The sequence below is a fragment of the Macrosteles quadrilineatus genome, unplaced genomic scaffold (assembly GCF_028750875.1).
Source record: "Macrosteles quadrilineatus isolate MER2022 unplaced genomic scaffold, UCM_ALF_1.0 Scaffold_8__2_contigs__length_117827958, whole genome shotgun sequence".
Lineage (NCBI taxonomy): Eukaryota > Metazoa > Arthropoda > Insecta > Hemiptera > Cicadellidae > Macrosteles > Macrosteles quadrilineatus.
Window position 1 is genome coordinate 2,295,448 of NW_026542601.1, and position 13,838 is coordinate 2,309,285.

General features: G+C 35.0%; 1 protein-coding gene and 1 long non-coding RNA gene across 2 annotated transcripts; one reads left to right on the top strand and one right to left on the bottom strand.

The window, feature by feature from the left end:
• Positions 1-1,193: 1,193 nt before the first annotated feature.
• Positions 1,194-6,644, top strand: LOC129001051 (ER membrane protein complex subunit 4-like). Its single transcript, XM_054428203.1, has 4 exons — positions 1,194-1,428; positions 4,626-4,776; positions 5,314-5,431; positions 6,293-6,644. The coding sequence occupies exons 1-4, from the start codon at positions 1,355-1,357 to the stop codon at positions 6,487-6,489; spliced, it is 540 nt and encodes a 179-aa protein (XP_054284178.1). The 5' UTR covers positions 1,194-1,354; the 3' UTR covers positions 6,490-6,644.
• Positions 6,645-7,817: 1,173 nt separating this feature from the next.
• LOC129001055 (uncharacterized) lies at positions 7,818-13,770 on the bottom strand. Its single transcript, XR_008491383.1, has 3 exons — positions 13,516-13,770; positions 10,770-10,823; positions 7,818-8,525 (listed from the first exon to the last, which is right to left on the bottom strand). It is a non-coding gene; the product is annotated as an uncharacterized LOC129001055 (long non-coding RNA).
• Between the last annotated feature and the right edge of the window lie 68 nt (positions 13,771-13,838).

The window sequence follows — 13,838 nt, forward strand, 5'->3', positions numbered from 1 at the left end:
TTCTTGATATTAGTTTTGAGTTTTGAACATGTTTTCCATAATCGAAAAGAAAATTATTTTTATTATATCGAATAGGGAAGGATGGTCGGGTTTGGGCATTTGCCGTGATCACAGAAGACTAAGATGACGTTTCCGTGACCGCGGGAGACAATGATCATAATGAAAATGATCACGATATTATAAGGATTTATTTTGCAACACTGGCTCACTGAATTTTGGAAATTTAATGTAAAATGAAAATCATTTATTTACACATGCAAAGTTAGGGCCACATGGTCCTTTCTAAAGTACGGCATTATGTTGAAAGGAAATATGTCATTGTCAAGTTCGAGTGGCTAAACTACAAGAATCATCAACCAAAGTTGAAAGGGGATTAACCTCGTGATGGAAAACAAGTTATTCAGATACCTGTAAGGTGGAAAGGGTAAAGGAAATCCACACTTTTGTCGTGGTCCTTAGTTTATGGCAAATATCAGAGATACTCAGTCCAGACAATGCAACTTTTAACTTTTTGTGGTAAATCCGGTACTGCGTACAAGACTCATCAACCAAAGTTGAAAGGGGATTATACTGTTTATACGCCTTGCAAGAGTTGGACAACGAACCCCTTTTTGTAACGTGACACGTCCGCCACGAAAAGTATATGTAGATATTTTTATAGTGTTTAGTAAATATGTAAATAGAAATTACATGACGCAATCTATCCGACATGTCGGTCAACGATGTAGAAGCCAAGTATTCAAGTAAAGTATTCAAGTATTAAACTGTTCTATGAAATGGTGACCACTGACCATACAAAGTAGGTATTTTAAGCCAAGTATGAATGGAGATGAGTGGCGCGATCTTGTAGTCTTGTTAGTGACTTTAGGATGACATTCCTTAGACACAGCTGTTAATTAATAGCCCATACTAATAAATGGCAACTAAGGGACCTACAGTTTATAGTGGAATCCGAACCACATTTTTGCCTTGGTAATTACGAATTGGTCTAATTATCAGGATTAACCTCGTGCTGTAGAATTTCGCAGTGTATGGTACCCACTCTTAAGGATAATTGTCAAACATTGAAGATAGAAAAATCAATGCTACCGTTATCGCGTAACATAATAAATGATTCAAAATACTACTCTCTGGAGGTTTTTTTTGTTTGAAATCGCTACCTCGCTACCGTATCGTCTGCAGTTGATGATCTGCCACCTGTCGTTGTCGATCTGATCTGTCTCGCGCTGTCTGTGTTGGTGTTGGTGGTGTTCCGTGGTTTTCTTTCTATCGATGTCGATGTGACAGATCTGTCTGTGTTCCGCAGTTTTGATAAGTTAAGAAACACATTTGAAGTATTAAAGCATCGAAGGAAATGTCTGTAGCGAATAACACAAGTGGTCGTACAAACAGCAGAAAATTTAAGTGGGCTTTGGATCTAAATTCAAGGTAACTTAGGTAGGCTAAGGGCCGCTTTCCCCAAATCAAGTTTAACTTAATCTCGGTTAACTTTAATCTGTGGGTTAAACTTAGGATGGCTTTCCCCACTATTTTGTCATGAAAGTTTAGTTTAACCTAGCTTTTCTTTGCAAGCAACAATGTTGGCAACACTGTTATGCAATTTTGTCTGCAATATTAGCTGTTTAACTTCCCACTATGACATATCTGTCATTAATTTTCTCGTGTTTTGGTTATTTGTATTAGGTTTCTTGCCATTATCTCCAATTGTTGACATTAAAAAGAAACATTTTTATTTGCAGGCTAATAAATTGTACTGATGCTAATTTATAAGCATTTCATTTATTGTGTTTATTTAAGCTCAAACTTAATTAAACAGTAGGCCTACTGTACGCATCAAATAAAAGCATTTACACTCATGGGAAAATAAAATGTTGGGAAAGACGCGAAATTAATGTTTGTGGATTAAAAGCTAGCTAGAGCCTATTCTTTGTAATGGCAGGCCTAGGCTACTCAGCATTAGACACGTTCGATGTTTCTAAACTAAATTTAATTTCAAACCAAAAGGCTTCTTATGACTAAACTTTCCACCCAATTTTTCGTTGCTGTGGACAAGGTAACCTATCGATTGTACACAACTACGATACTACCTACCGAAAATATAATAATTTAGGCCTACTCTACGCATTTAAAAACCTTAAAACCATTACTGTATATCTTTAGCCTTATTTATATCTTTAAATTTAAAATAGTCATGAATTAATTGTCTACATAGGTTCTGGTTTGTTATTTCTTAATTTATTTCCAGTTCAATTTATTTTAGGTTATGTTAACAAATGTCAAACAAGGATATTTGCCATTGCCGTCTGCCGAACGTAACAAGTCAGGCAAGAGCCAATCAAAATCAAGCTATTATTCTTCTCTCCTGGGTTAACCCACGGATCGCCAGTTAAACCAGCCTCACCCCTAGGGTTAACTTAAACCTAGTTTAAACGGAGAAATTATTTTGGGGAAAGTGAATCTGAGGTTAAACTAGAGTTTAAACCGCGATCAGAGTTAAACTTGATTTGGGGAAAGCGGCCCTAAGTTTCCTAAAGTATTTAACTTAATCTAGGCATAAGCTGATTAGGCATACTCCGAATGTTTAAAGCCTAATCCATTTCCTGCATCCATTTTACAAAATGAGTGAATCAGTTTCTTAACTGGGCTATGCTTATATAGATTGAAACTATCGAATTGGAAATATTGATTAATAATCAATATGTCTATTATAAAATTAAACTATCATAACCTAACCAACCAAACTTGCTGATGGTTAAAAAAATCGCATGAAGGTTTACTAATCGAATCGATAGTTTCAATCGATATTAGCATAGCCCAGTTAAGAAACTGTACCCGAGTGGATTCATAGACTGGCAGAATTTTGAAATGTAAATCAAGATCTTAGGTTTCATTTTATTAGGCTAGGCCTACTTAGGCTTAGGCTATATTTATTCTGATTCCATTGTTGATCTTGAAGATTGTACAATAAAGGTTCTCTCTCCCTCTCCCTATTAGGACTAGACGAGAATAAGAAAGCTAGTGATTGGTAATATCATTGATTAATAAATTCCTCTCTAAAAGCCGATGGTAGGCGTAGGCCTAGGCTAATATGAATTAAAATTCTTTGTATGGACTAGGCCTAGGCCAAGTAGGCCTACACACGAATGCAACCACTTTTAATTAGGTTTCAAGATTGTGTGAACCAGTAGCCCATTAAGTTAGCCTAAGCCAAATGGGTTGCTTTTGGTTTTGTTTGCTGTAATTTTTTGCATTTTATTTTTAATTTCTATAAAAATTGTATATTGTTCTATATTTTGACGATGCCTATTGCATTTCATACCTAATGGAAAATAAAGCATTTAGTTTCATTTCAAATTAATTACAACTTGTTTAACCTGGCGTAAACTTGCCTTACTTACTTTGGCGACTTAATACTGATAGTGAATGGTTTAACTTAAAGCCCACTGAAAAATCTCCCATTGGCCTAATTAAAAAAGTTTACAAAACAAAGTTAGGCCTAAATCTGCATTTACTTATTAGATCAGGGCTAGCTTATTTTTAAAACAAAACTAAGTTATTTTATAATATGTATTATATTATGAGCTCGGCTCCTTGTAGTTCCTTCCCTTCAGTTCTTAGTCACTGTAATAATCCTCATTTAAACCGCCATCAGAACCAATAATTGGCATGCTTTAACTTTACTAGAGGTACAGTAAGTACTTTGATTTTGGACCCTGAATCTGTCACTGTTCTGACATTAGGTAAGTTAATGTACCTATGGTATTTTATAATTAAGTTAAGCGTTCAAAGTCAGGGTTTATGGAGATTGAAGTAAGTAGTAGGAGTATGGCACGAGTGACTGGTCAAGTGGGTACAGAATTGCAGGTAATTGAATGGAATTCATGATAACTTAAGCTCCCCTCACTATCACGCTCCCTTGTAACTTTTATTGCTTTATAGATCTTTAGTGTCTAAATATTTAAATACCTATAACTTATACGGCTGCACTTTACTTTAGGTCCTACACTCATTCGAATGAAAATATCAATCGATAGGCCTATATCGATTGTTTCATTCGATATATCGTTTGGTAAGTTAGGTGAGGTTAACCTTACCTAACTAACCAAACGATATATCGAATGAAACAGTCGATATTTTCATTCGAATGAGTGTAGGACCTAAAGTAAAGTGCAGCCACTTATACCATATACACTAATGATTGCCTGCAATTCTGTACCCACTTGGCCACAGTCACTGTTTCTAGTGTCCTGGAGTCAAAAATGACTACAGTATTCGACTTAGTATGATGCGGCCCTTCTCTCCTTAACCGCTAAATTTTGTAGGCCTACTCTAAATTATGACTTTGTACCCTAAATTATAAAATTCCATCCACAAAGTGAGAATTAGTTACCTGGACAACTTAAACCATTACCAATTATTTAACCTGACTACATGACTATTAGGCGGTAACTGATCAATAGGGGTAATAGGCCTTCGGGGAAGGGAGAGAGCAAAATTATGTTCAACCGATTCCTAGAAAGAGGGGCGTTATGTATGGTTAACTCTTGAAACTGCCTAGAGGAAAACTCTGTTTTGACACCTATGAAGGGTTAAAGAGTACTAACTAACTACTTTGACATTGACAGATGTAAACAAGAAAAGGCGGCAGACCTGGCTTCACCCCCAGGGTACAACTTTTCTGTGGGCCAGGTTTATACTGAAACTTCCAAAGAGAATGATGCAAACCATTTAATCATCAAGAAATCTTGGGACTTAGCTCTCGGACCTTTAAAGCAAGTAAGTATGTTGGCAGGCAAGTAAGTAAAAGTAGTCTTGTACACAGCTCACAACTTATTTATACTATTTTTTTAAATATCCATACACTTAATTCATAAAGGGGTTTTTCTGTAACAACCATTTTCACTCATTCTACTCAACAGATTTTTACGATTTAGTATAATTTTAAAGCTTATGATGTAGCGCAAGAACTAATGTTAAGTAGCCTAAATAAAAATATAAAAAGGTCCTTTAAGGCATAGCCCTTCTCTAGCCTTTGTTTTATTCCTATAAGGCACTTTTAAAGATCCAGTGCTTGTAAACAAATTTGTTTCACGGTTTAAATTATGAATTTTAAAATTTAATAGCTGATTACTTTAATTTTTTTCATAGTTGGATTGTAGCAAGCAAAACAAACAGTTTATCAAAATAGATATAAATAGACCGTTAATCCATTAAATCTACTTTCTGTGTTCTTGATGATTTTCCTTATTCCTCTCGGGAAAGTAAAGTCTATTGTGTTTGGTTGCATGAGAAACTAGAGTGATGTTGTTGCAGGTGCCAATGAACCTGTTCATCATGTACATGGCAGGAAACTCGATATCCATTTTCCCTATAATGATGGTCGGGATGTTGATCATTAGACCAATTAAAGCCCTCTTCACTATGCAAACAAGTAAGTTTTAATCAAGCAAAACTAAAAACTGAGACTTAAAACCAAATATAACGTTCTAATCATAGACAATATCCTAACTGTTTAATTTGATCTTTGTTACATAACCAAAAATTAAAGCACAAATCTTAAAATAGCTTGTAAAAAATAACCTGACTCGTACTTTCCATTTCCTCTTTAACGATAACCCTCTTAGGTACTTTGGTATTATTCGAAGGCCACCCTTATATAGTGTGCTGGGGCAGTTATGTTAGGTTGGGTTAACATAAAAACATTTATAGGACTTTCCTTGATTCGTTATGAATGGAATAATACCAGATGAGTCATACTTTCACCCGCCAAATAGGCCAAGGTCAGGTCGTTGACCAGAGCGTGAATGATGATTGATCTGGAATCGTTTAATTCATAACAAAGCGAGGAAAGACCCATAAAAATATTAATGATCACCCAACCTAACATAACCGCCGCAGCACGCTGTATACCTACTTGGCGGAGTACATGTGGCAGCTAGCGGCTGCAACACATTCAACTCAATCCTCGACGACATCGCTGCCTTCTGGGAGGCCGCTGATCGTAATCATGTCAAATTTGGACATTAAGTCAATTAAAGTATGTTCTTTCCAATTATGTAGTTATTTTTGGACTCCGGTAAAAAATCCCTCAATGATAAGTGGCCTCTAGATAATACCAAAGTGCCCTGTTGATTTGAAACCTTCGGCTATCACTTACTGATGTTATCTAACAAATAGTTGAATTGAGATAGTAGTAAGATAGGGCAACACTATATAAACTGTAGTAAAATAGTTATATTTTGGAAATTTGTGAAATAAATTGTATAGGCCTAACTCAATTTAATTTTTTAAGCTTTCAAGATGATTGAAGGGAGTCATGCTGCCGGACAGAAGATTGTTTATTTCCTCGGCAATATTGTCAACATCGCACTGGCCTTGTACAAGTGTCAGTTCATGGGTCTGTTACCAACTCACACTTCTGATTGGCTGGCTTTTGTTGAACCTCAGATAAGAATGGAGTACAGTGGTGGAGGCGCAGTCTTCACATAACCTTCAGCCAAAGACATTCTTGTGAATTACTTTCACATTTATATACAATTTAGTGTGTAACTGTATTCAAAATAGCCACATGGATGTGTTACTGAGATAAATATTCAATGGTAATATTATCATTCAAGTGTAATAAAGTATTGTTGTATTTATAATGAGGTGGTTAACTTAATTTTCCAATGTGGTTCAAATGTGGTATTCTGCCCAACTTAAGAATTAATTGAAGGAACATCTGGCTATTCGGCAAAAAGGCAATACTGTATTGTGAATGACTAGCTTAGTACGGTTGTTAAAAAAATAATTGGATGTTACATTAGGGTCTCAATTAGGCGACTAACCAGCTGTGACGGGATCTCATAAGCTGAACGGTCGGATAATTTGGAAAATAATGTAAACCATTGCAAACATGTTGAAAATCATAGAATTAACATCATGCCAATTTCCAAACTTATGTCATCTTTATTTTACACTAAAATGACCTCTTGTGGTACTTTGGATCCAAGGTCATTTGTTCTGATCCTGGTGCTTGCCACTTTATCAATACATTTAAACTCTTGTACTGTACAGGATCACTCCTTACATTGCTGGATACATTCCATGAACAGTCTAAGGCCCATGTGGATGGGCAAATGTAAGATTAAAAGAGCCACCAACTTATTAAAAAAAATAATAATAAAATGCAGCAAAGTGCATGTCCCTAAAGCCTTGGGACGTATCTAAGCATCAGGGGGTAACAAAAATAATGAATTGTCTTGCCCACCTGCTACAATATACAGTCATAGCACATTATAATAGAATACAAGTACACTGTACTCTTTTTTGAGAGTTAACAGTTCACTGTCTAAATTTATGTTTTGACAAAAACACTGATTAGTGAATCAGCCTTTTTTTAGTTGAAGATGTTTGTGGGACACAAATAAGGTAAATACCCATTAACTCATTACACATGCACTAAAACAATGAGTTAAAACAGCAAATCCCTTTATGTTCATAGTTTAAAATTGTCAATTGTTTAGAAAATAATAAGCTATTTCTTTGTCGTTTTTAATTTCTGTAAGTCAAATAAAGGCTCATAAAATATACCCGCTTGAACTCGTAAATTTGTAAAATTTGTAAGATAACTTTTAAAAATAAAACAATCACATCCCCCAGGTAATGAAGGGGTTCTCTGGAATATGAGTCATAGGCTATTCATGATGATTATGTACAAGATTGATTATGCCATATTAAATGACCCCTTAAATTTTTTCTGCATCATAGGCATGTGTCGTAATGCTAAATGATAAACTTTTAAAGATACAGTGAAGTGAGGGAAATAATTAACAAAATTATTCAAATCAACAAGATTTTATTGGGATTAGTTACATTAACAGTAGAGTGCCATTGTCATATTCAAAATTGTGAATTGAGTATTGATTAGTCTATAAATCAATTTCATCTTTGGGAGTAAGCCTAAATAACAAATAATAAGTGACTAGTTTATGTTTTATTGGCAGATCTATGAAGCAAAACAAATCACTGAACTCATAAGTTTTGTTAGTTTTAACAAATAGCCAAAGTCAAAGTTAAATGCATTTATAATAGTCAAACTTAGGTGCTACAATTGACAAGTGCACTATGAGATATCTTCATGCTCTTGAGCTCAAATTTGGGTTAAGGATTGATGAACAACCAAGATTGATGAAAATATGTTAAGAAAAGCATCATTGTTATCACATTTGGTACCTACTGCTGTACCATTGTGAATAATTAAAACTCATTGTATTTCTGGCTGTTCACTCGAGTCAAACTAATACATTTCAATGTATAATAATCTTCTTACATGGAGTATAGAATTTATAGCTCAATTATTATTCCAAATACAGCAAATTACAACTATTGTGGTATAACTTCTCTCCCAAAATCTACAACTTCAAACACAATTAGGAAACAAACGATTTACAATGTGATGCCGATTATCAGTCTTTTTTCCCCTTTTCTTCTAAATATTTTAGAAGTTTGTTCCAAAGTGTTGTTGGATCATCTACTCGTTGAATCTGAAACCCAAGTTTTTAACTGTTATTAGTTTCCCATGTTATCAGTTTTAACAGGGTTCCCAAACACACTTAAAACAGAATATGTCAGAGTTTTTCACAAAGTTTTAGAGTAAATTTATATTTTTGATTGATAGTAAGGTTAAAAATGAAAAATTTCACTGCCGTAAAAACTAGTAGAAAAAGTCACAAAGTATTGTGAATTTAACATTTTTTGATATCATTCAGATTCAAATTCACTATATTGTTTTGAATATGAATAGCATCAAGACTAAAACTAAATAAATATGAATATACACTACCCATGAGTGCAATATTAAAAGTTTTGAGGGACCTGTAAAGTGAGGTAAGTACTGGAAAGTAAAATAAGTTTACCTACGACCGTTTTTTAAAGTAGCCGTTTCAGTACAGTTCTTAGAATTGAACAATTTCTCATAACAGCATTGTTTACTTTCATAACAGCATTGTTTACTTTCATAACAGCATAGTTTTACTCATAACAACACGGGTAACGGACCAATGAGGTTCAGGATTGTGTAAGAAGAAGTAAAATTGTAATGATTCAAACTTCAACTAATCAGCTGTTCAGGCCAATTTAATTGTTGAGTGGTGCAATTAGTATAGCGCCTCGTTTTCCTCGTCACAAACGGATGAGAACCTCTTTAGAGAATGAGTGGGGGGCGTGACGTCACTCTTCTCTCGAGGGAACACCATTACCGTAACGAGACAATTTGATTCCAGCGGCGTTCGTGGTGTAGTTGATAGCGTCTCGGACTGATGTTCTGGAGGTCTCCAGTTCGAATACCGCCGGGGACACTAACTGATTTTGCTCAGAATGTGAGTACTTCTAAACTGTACATCTTTTGTTAGAATTTGAGACATTTATAATTTTATTTATGAACAGAACTATTTCTTTTACATAGTAAAACTTCATTTAATTTTTATATTATATCTGTTTTATATTATCAGCAAGTTTGTTTGGTTAGGTTAGGTTATAATAGTTAAATTTTGTAAAAAAAATTGTAAAATTAATTTTATAATTAAAAAGTTATAATTAAAAAAAAAAATTATAAAATAAATTTAAAGTTTTACCTAAATCAACATGAGGGGCTCTCCCACAATCCTCCACTCCTTCGCAGAAAAGGTTCTCATCAGTTCCGGACGAGGAAAATGAGACGCTAGTGTGCAATTAGTGTTTGGTACAATGTTCCGTTGCATGACTGTCAGTGGCAATGAGAGGTTATAAACGAAAACATAACCTTTCTTAGAAGTTATGAGTAGCGATTTTTACTAATTAAAACACTGTTGTAGGTAAAGTAGTGTACACAACTCGCGTAAATAGTGTTAACGACACTCAAAGAAGTTTTTAAGGCACTCGCCAAGGCTCGTACATTAAGTTTTCTACTTGTGTCGTTAACATTATCTTGACACAATCGCGTAAACTACTATCGGCCTAATTACATTTTATGTACATAATAATGTAGCCTACAGAGACTCTATCCCTTATTAAACGGTTATCAGGGTTTAGTGGGTACCCTTACAGGAATTTACTAAACAACTGATTGTAATATAAAGTTTGGAGTTTTCAATGGCTCAATGGTTTTCAATGGTATTGGTTACACAATCTAAAGAAAATGATTGAGTCAAACTGCTACATTTTATAAAAGCTTTATGATTTTTAGTTTTAATAAAATACACTCATAGTCATAGAACAGGTAATTAGAATTACAGTAGACTCCATCTTAACCGGACTACACTCGGCAGAAATTACATCCATTTAACCGGACAATTCTTATCAGCACATTGGTTTAACCGGACCAGATCGACAATGTAGGCATTACTGAAACGACTGGGGATCGTTGTTAAGATTTTAGAACAGTGAACATGTGTCTAAATACAATGCTCTCCTAAATTTAGGTCAAATCCTGTATAAAGTACGCATTTAAAAGGTCAGTTTTAACGAGTTTGTAGGAATGTTGGTTTAACTGGAAAAACCGTTATCCGGACTGGCCTCAGTCCCGAGAAGTCCGGATAAGAGTGATTCTACTGTATGATTTTTCTAAATTCTTCATTTTATTGATACAGTATCTAGTTTTTCTTTTTTTCCAGTTTAAACAAATACCGGTAAACTTTGTTTGACTCATCCTCTCCTGAGTTTGTCAAGTGTAAGAAGTACAAAAAAATCTCTTTTAAGGCTCCCTCAAAACCATCAGTTCTAAAATGCAGATGAGTAATAAACTATTTTACCTCATAATTCTGTGCCGCGTAAACGCCTGAGTAGAAGCCAATGCCAAATGTAACCTGCAAAAGTATTAGAATTACATTAAACATTTTCAGAATGAAATATAACATGGAATTTTAAAGATTTATCTAAACTTTATTACTGAGCAGGAAAGCTGGTTGTGATAACAGTTGATTGTGCAAATAGCTCATAGTTGTACGTAGGCCTATTAATTGGGTATGGACACGATCTTATTATTTGTTTTTTTTTTACTTAACCCCCCCCCCCTCCCCCTTACATAGTTTAAGGAGGGAGTATTATTTTTGTCAAAGGTTTTGGGTTGGGCGTTGGGCCTTCTGAACATAAAATATCTTACCTTACAAGTGTAGTAAGAGCGTTTTTACATCACGCAGGTTAATGTTGTGCAACGAGCAGAAGCGAGTTGCATAACTCACCTAAGTGATGTAAACACGTTCTTGCGCAGCGTATAACAAAAAATATTTTACCTCACCCAACAATATACAGGGGGTTAGGTACAATATTTGTCATTATCCATTTTCCTCATCTTTTAACAGTAAGTACAGTAATAATGATAATAGGTTAAATACCTTATTTACGTCTTCAATCCAAATCGTCTTTTTATGATTACTAGCCTATATAGTTTCGGGGCTAACAGCTCCATTCTCAAATCTTCTTGTCTTGTTAAACTATTGTTAATAGCATTGGACATTGTTGAAGTTCACATGTAGGCCTAGACATACACTCACACACGAAACATTTATACAAGCAACATTGAAATTTAATATTTTGGCCGACCTAAACGAAAGTGACTAAGCGTTGTGGTTGTACAGACACTGACTGACCTCAACGGAGCTGTTAGCCCCGAAACTGTAGTAATCATAAAAAGATGATTTGGATTGAAGACGTAAATAAGGTATTTAACCTATTATCATTATTACTCTTTATCAATCCAGGAGGCATAACAAATTCTAACAGTACAGTAGACTCCCTCTCATCCGGACACCTTTTAACCGGACATCAGTTTAACCGGACTACAGTCGACGGAAATGACATCTCTTTAACCGGACAATTATTATCAGCACATTGGTTTAACCGGACTAGATCGGCAGGAAGTGGGTGGTACTGTAACGACTGTTCTCGTGGGAAAGATTTGAGACCCGTGATCACATGTCTTAATACAATGCTCTCCTAAATTTAAGTCGAATATCACCGTAAACGGTCCATTTTAATGAGTTTTTGGGGATGTCGGCTTAACCGGAAAAACCGTTATCCGGACTGGCCTCGGTCCCAAGGAGTCCGGATAAGAGGGAGTCTACTGAAACATTCTTTTACAAACAAAAGCTAGGTTAGGAAAATTCTTTAAAGCATAACAATGAAATTCAAGCGCACATCTTATTTTTAGCATTGAACATCGTTGACTCCATAGAGTAATTTTTTATGTTGAGGAATCAATGTTATTTAAATGGGTTTCATTACTTCACCTAGTGAGTTTTTGAAAATGTAATTCACTCGTGAAGTAAGAAGTTGTATACATCACACTTGGGATTGGGAAGTTTAACATGGCGGGTTAGGTAAAAGAGGTTTTCACAGTATGAATGCCTGTGTGCGTTTGTGGATGTGTACAGAGCTACAGATTACACCTGTGGTCCGAAATGGATGTAATTTGGCATTCGGGTACTACTGACCCATAGCACCTCCAGGCGTTCTTTCCATAAAAAAATGTAATTTGTAACTAGAGGACCAATGCTGCTTCGCAGCGTTAAAATAAATATAGGCTAATGTCAGAGAAATAATCAAATTTATGATTTTTGATTATGTATTACAGTATCGTGAGCTTAACTGATTCAAAAATAGCTCAAATTAAAGCCTATAACTTACTGATTATTTTGAGTCTAAAAATATAAAAAAAACATGTACAATACTGGAGCTATTGATTTGTAATCGTAGAAAACCCTTATGAAAAATAATTTGTATGTTGTTGTTAAACCAAATCCCACATGGGAACACTGTTAGAGAGTTAACTAGAATCTTGTCTGGAACAAAAAACTGTAGCCTAATAATAAACTTAAGTTAGTGAAAAAAATAATCTAGACTTTTTTGTTCATCTGTTGTGGAAAAATAAAAATGGGTAGCTTGCTTTGAATCACTAAACTAAATAATCCTCTGTTTAAATGAATGAGGTTGATGTCCTGGTAAGATTTTTTTGGTTGCGAGCACTACTTATTGCTGACTTAACCCCCCAGGTACATGGTATTGATACTGTCGTGTCCGTTGAAGTGTCCTCTATCTGGTAACACTCTCGGTAATAACCTACGCGGCCGTATTTTTCTGTAAAATAGGCAGCAATAGATTTTTTCGGGCGAGCACTACTTATTGCTGACTTAACCCCCCTTAACTTACCCCTTAAGTACGTGATATTGATACTGTCGTGTCCATTAATGTGTCCTCCAGCTGACCCTCTCGGTAATAACCTACGCGGCCGTATTTTCCCGAAAAATTACCAGCAATGGATTTTATCGGGCGCGCGCACTACTTATTTCTGGAGTTATTGCTAGGTTAACACCTTCAAGTCCATCAGCAAGTTTGGTTGGTTAGGTTAGGTTATGATACCTAGTTTAATTTTATAATAGATAGCCTATATTTAAAAAAATTGATTATTAATCAATATTTTCAATTCGATAGTTTCAATCGATATTAGCATAGCCCAGTTAAGAAACTGTACCCCAAAAAAATATGTGGGCCAAAACTCACCAATGTTTTTATCATTTTGTAGGTGAACTTCGATATTTCTAGGTAGGCTTATCCTATCCTAACTCTTCAATAATGCAAAAAATGACTCATAGTAATTACGGTACTGTGAATTAATAGAAAATACACTAGGGCCGAGGGCCTACTACAATAATAACCAATTTTTCACAAATCAAGAAACTAGGCTTAGAGAAAAAATGAATTATTTCACTTCAAATCAGTCAATCCTAAACCTAAACCTAACCTGTAAAAAAATGAAATGAATGGAGTCGAATGGACCAAAACCTCTACCACTACCACACTCAGTCCAGTCTTGGAGTCCTCCT